This window comes from Notothenia coriiceps, unplaced genomic scaffold (genome assembly GCF_000735185.1).
Source record: "Notothenia coriiceps isolate Sejong01 unplaced genomic scaffold, NC01 NC01_scaffold00037677, whole genome shotgun sequence".
Taxonomy (NCBI): domain Eukaryota; kingdom Metazoa; phylum Chordata; class Actinopteri; order Perciformes; family Nototheniidae; genus Notothenia; species Notothenia coriiceps.
Window position 1 is genome coordinate 436 of NW_011370378.1, and position 4,214 is coordinate 4,649.

The 4,214-nt window shown below is 36.5% G+C and overlaps 1 protein-coding gene across 1 annotated transcript; it reads right to left on the bottom strand.

Annotated features, from left to right (window-relative positions):
- Positions 1 to 379: 379 nt before the first annotated feature.
- LOC104967757 (inactive dipeptidyl peptidase 10-like) lies at positions 380 to 3,055 on the bottom strand (the record flags this gene model as incomplete). The annotated part of the gene is made up of 6 exons (XM_010797280.1): positions 2,951 to 3,055; positions 2,495 to 2,586; positions 2,349 to 2,396; positions 1,589 to 1,710; positions 940 to 987; positions 380 to 478 (listed from the first exon to the last, which is right to left on the bottom strand). Coding segments are annotated over exons 1-6 (424 nt in total), but the record flags the coding sequence as incomplete, so codon positions are not given.
- Positions 3,056 to 4,214: the final 1,159 nt, after the last annotated feature.

Consider the following 4,214-nt stretch of genomic DNA (forward strand, 5'->3'; position numbering starts at 1 on the left):
CTGATAGTTGACGAGCATCAAGCTCCTCAACCCCCCCCCCGTTGATAATTCTCGATCGTTGGCACGCTGATAACAATTTTTTTTTTAAATGGCACTTCATATCAAAAAGGTTGCCGACCCCTGTGCTAGATTAAGAGTAATCATTATGTAATGGTATATCTAGCCGTTATATGATGGGTTGCACTACTGAATTTTAACATAAAGTTGGTTCTTCAAAGGGCATTTTATAACTCTGTAATGTAGAAAAGAATAAAGATAACAACGAGCTGGATGTTACATGGTGATAGTGGTGGTAATAATGATAACATGGAGCAAGGTAAAGAATAAAATACACATATTAAAGTATTGCGCATTGTTAAATATGATTGCAATGTCATACCAAAGTTGTTGATTTGTACAATTCTTCTTTCCCACTTTGGCATTCTCCTGTTTTTGAGAGCAAGTCTTAGTACCGTGTTGGCCTCAACAGTCTTGTGCTCTGTGAAAAAAAGGGCCAGAATTAGAACTACTTTAGTTTGAAGACAACTGGAAGCTGCAACACTAACAATGGAGAGTTCTGAATCACTTATTCATTTCATTTCCTGCTAGCCTATAAGCTGTTGAGAAATGATGAAAACATGTATGTCAAGTTTAGTACAAAGTACAAATCAGCATAGAAATTAAAGATGTGATATATGATGAGAATAAAACAAGTAACTTCCAATGGTGAGCCTGTGTGAGTGGGGGAAGGGTTGTGGTCATAAGTACTGTAAACATCTTCTGTTGACTTAGCGCTTTATCTCAGCTGATTTTAGTCACTCAATTTCCCAACATTTGATTAATTCTCTTTTTTGGCATGCTCATGCTCAAAACATTTGCATCTACAATACATAACTATACCTAATGGAATTTGGTAAAAATAACTAAACAGTAAATAGGTTCTTAGTACTGAGTACTTACTGGTCATATCACTCAGTCTGTGAAAAGTAGTTCTGGGTATTCCAGGACCTGGAGGGAAAAAATGAAACTGTATCACATATTTTTATCAAAGATATTAAGTGTTTCTGAGACAGTGAACCTGAAGAAATTAAAAATAATAACATATCATACATTGATGAGGCAATAGGCTGCAGATTGTACATTTGTATGTAATTATAATGTTCTGTTAGAACTCTTATATGTGAGATAAAGACAGAAGAGATATTTTGTTAAAATAATATTTCAGCCTGCATGAATAAATACATGTGATACATCGAATCAACTTAGCAAACATGATGAATGGAGAACAATACAGAACATAATAAAGGTACAAATAGTATTTACTAATGATTTAACCTGTGTGTATTCACAACTTCCACTGCACTGTAACTTTTATTCATGTACCTGTGTTATTCATGTTTTATTATCTTAGCTTTTTAATGTTTATAATATGTTTTATGCTCTTAATATCTTTCATTTTTGTAAAGCACTTTGAAGTGCCATATAAAAGTGCCTTGCCTTGCCTTTGTGACAAAATGAACAATTTGAGTGTGTTAAAAGTGAACCAAAGTAGAAGCTGCTGTGAGTTAGTGTCACACAGTGATGATGTCACGGCCGGTCACAGTGGTACCTCTGCCGTTCAGCAGGACGTTCTGATACTGAGGGCTGATGGAGGCGTCGTAGTACGAGCACTTTGATTTGAAGAGAGCGCAGGAGAGGCACTCTTTATGAAACGGGTCCACAGTGGAGACTCTGTGAGGATGAGAGAAGCTGATTGAAATCTTCTCACACAATCAGTGTGTTTCTAGCTGGCAGGATAAGACAAACTCAATGAAAATGTGTTTTTAATGTATGGAATTTAAGTATACATGAAGCTAGGAGAGACATCCTGTGTCTGTGGTCCTTAATGTATACGTGAAACAGACATAAAAGCATATTTACATAATATTCTCTGCATACTGTCATTTTCTAATGGTTGAGAGTTGGCTGTTGCTGATTGGATCAAATCAATTCCTTAAACCCTCTTCCTCCGTGGTTTAATGGCAGCTTTATCGCCCCCCAGGTGTTTATCTGTATGGACCAACTCCTCATATTCAAGTAACAGGAGTTCATGGAAATGCATATTATTTATTTTCTTTTGCAGATTTACAAAAATAGTTCTTAAATGTCCACTTCAATCCGATGGAAACTACTCTATACAACTCACTTTTTAGGGCAAAACAAAATAGTTAAAACCATTTTGTTCTCTAAAATGACAATAAAGATCTCATTGAGAGTGGTGTTGATCCAACTCTCAGCAAAAAAGCTAATAACTGAATTCCCTAAAATGTCAAAATGTTTGTCAATAAAAACAATACTTTTTCCACATCTAATGTATGTGGATATATTACCTGTACAATTGTTGTTGCGTTGACCCTTCCTCTGAACTCAGAAAGTATCTGAAAAACATCAAATTAACCTTTTATTACCAAGTTTATATTGGATTATACATAAATATACCACTTTGAGTTGTATGGTGTCAATAACTGCTGCTTACACTGAGTATGTGTTCTCATCATAGGCCAGAATGTGAGACACCTCCCAGCTTCCTGAGGTCAGGTGGCGCAGGTTGACCTCTTGACCTTCAGACTAAGGAGCAGCACAGCAGGTTAACATCACCTCACATGCCCTACATGCTGAGGTTTTCTTTAATTTCACCCAGCTCTTACTTTCAATCTCAAACTCTTGTTCCACTCATTATCCCTAGAGAGATTAAATGAGTCTGCAGAGCCTCCGGTTCATCTAATGTACAACTCTCATTCAGTTATTCCTAATCCACTGGTGTTTCAGTAAATGTAATAAGAATATCATTTAAAATAGAATCATATGAACAGTATTAATAATTTAAAGGCCTTTGGGAAAAATAAGAGGACTAAAAGAAGAAATACACATTTAACAGTTAAAGCACCTCAATGAATGGATTCATTTCATTAAAAGTTAGTGGTAGTTTTACTTGGTTAGAGATCATGGTGATGTGGTTGAATGTCCCGTGGCCACCTTGTTTTAATGGCAAAGTGATGAAGAATGTTGTACAATCCTTGGAAAATACTGGCTCTTCATTCTGGGAAAAAATGATAGAAACTGCCATTAATAGATGTTGCTTTGTAGAACAACAAGCTCCTGGAACAAGGAACCAGAAACAGTTGCACGTTAAATGTTTTATTAGTGGGTTGAATGGAAATGTAAAACACATTCTCATGTACTGAGTTCAAAAAGCTACAGGCTGCTTTCTAGCTTTTGTAGTTTGCCATGAGAAGACATATCCTGCTGATGTGCAGGTGTATGTCAGTGTGTAGTGTCTCTACTTTAAAGAGTCCTCTCCTGCTGATGTTCAGGTGTATATCAGTATGTACAGATGTAGCACTGAATTTCATACTCCAGCTTACAGCTTCCTGCCTACGACCTGCCAAAGACCAGTATAGAGGAATGTTAAGCCCTCCCACTATTTTCCAAGAGGGCGTTGCCATATTTTCAATTTCAGGTTTTAACCAGGAGATGGCGCTTCATTCACAAATACAGAAAGACAAGTTTCATGGACTTTCAGTTGTGTTTTGAAGAGCATTTGAACACATCAATATTTTAGATCAACTAAAGTATATCTAATCTTGTAATTCAATAATATATAGTCTTTATATATTAAATAATCATAATTATAATGTAAATGTTTACATTACACTTCTTTATTTGTTATGCTCATACTTTAACCTTTACAATCGTTTGCTTTAATATGCAGTATATTTTTTGTATATTTTTGTGTTTGCTTCCTCCTGCTCCCTTTCGGACACATACTGTATGATTTATTATTATTATTATTATGAAGATATTATTAAGATAAGATAAGATGTTACTTTATTGATTGAACATTTTAGTTTAGAATGTGCTGTCCCACGGTAATTGAGAAGGCTCACAGGTCACATTCCGACCATTATTTAAAACAATAGGTGCTTTCACACCGTCTACAGTTTGATTTGTATAGAGGGAGCTCTGTCAGTGTTCGAATTACCCATTTGCTTTCGGGGAGCCCTATTTTTCAGAGCACATCCTGCTACTAAATATGTCACACGCACGCTCTGTTGACTGGCGCAGCAGCGCGGATGCGATCAATTGCTATAAAAACACTCTTCTACTAATACAGACGGTGTCACTATGCCGGCGGATGTGGCCGTTGTTGAAGCCTCTTCAGGCTCCGCATCGGCAGGCCTCTCCCTCGGTGTGGA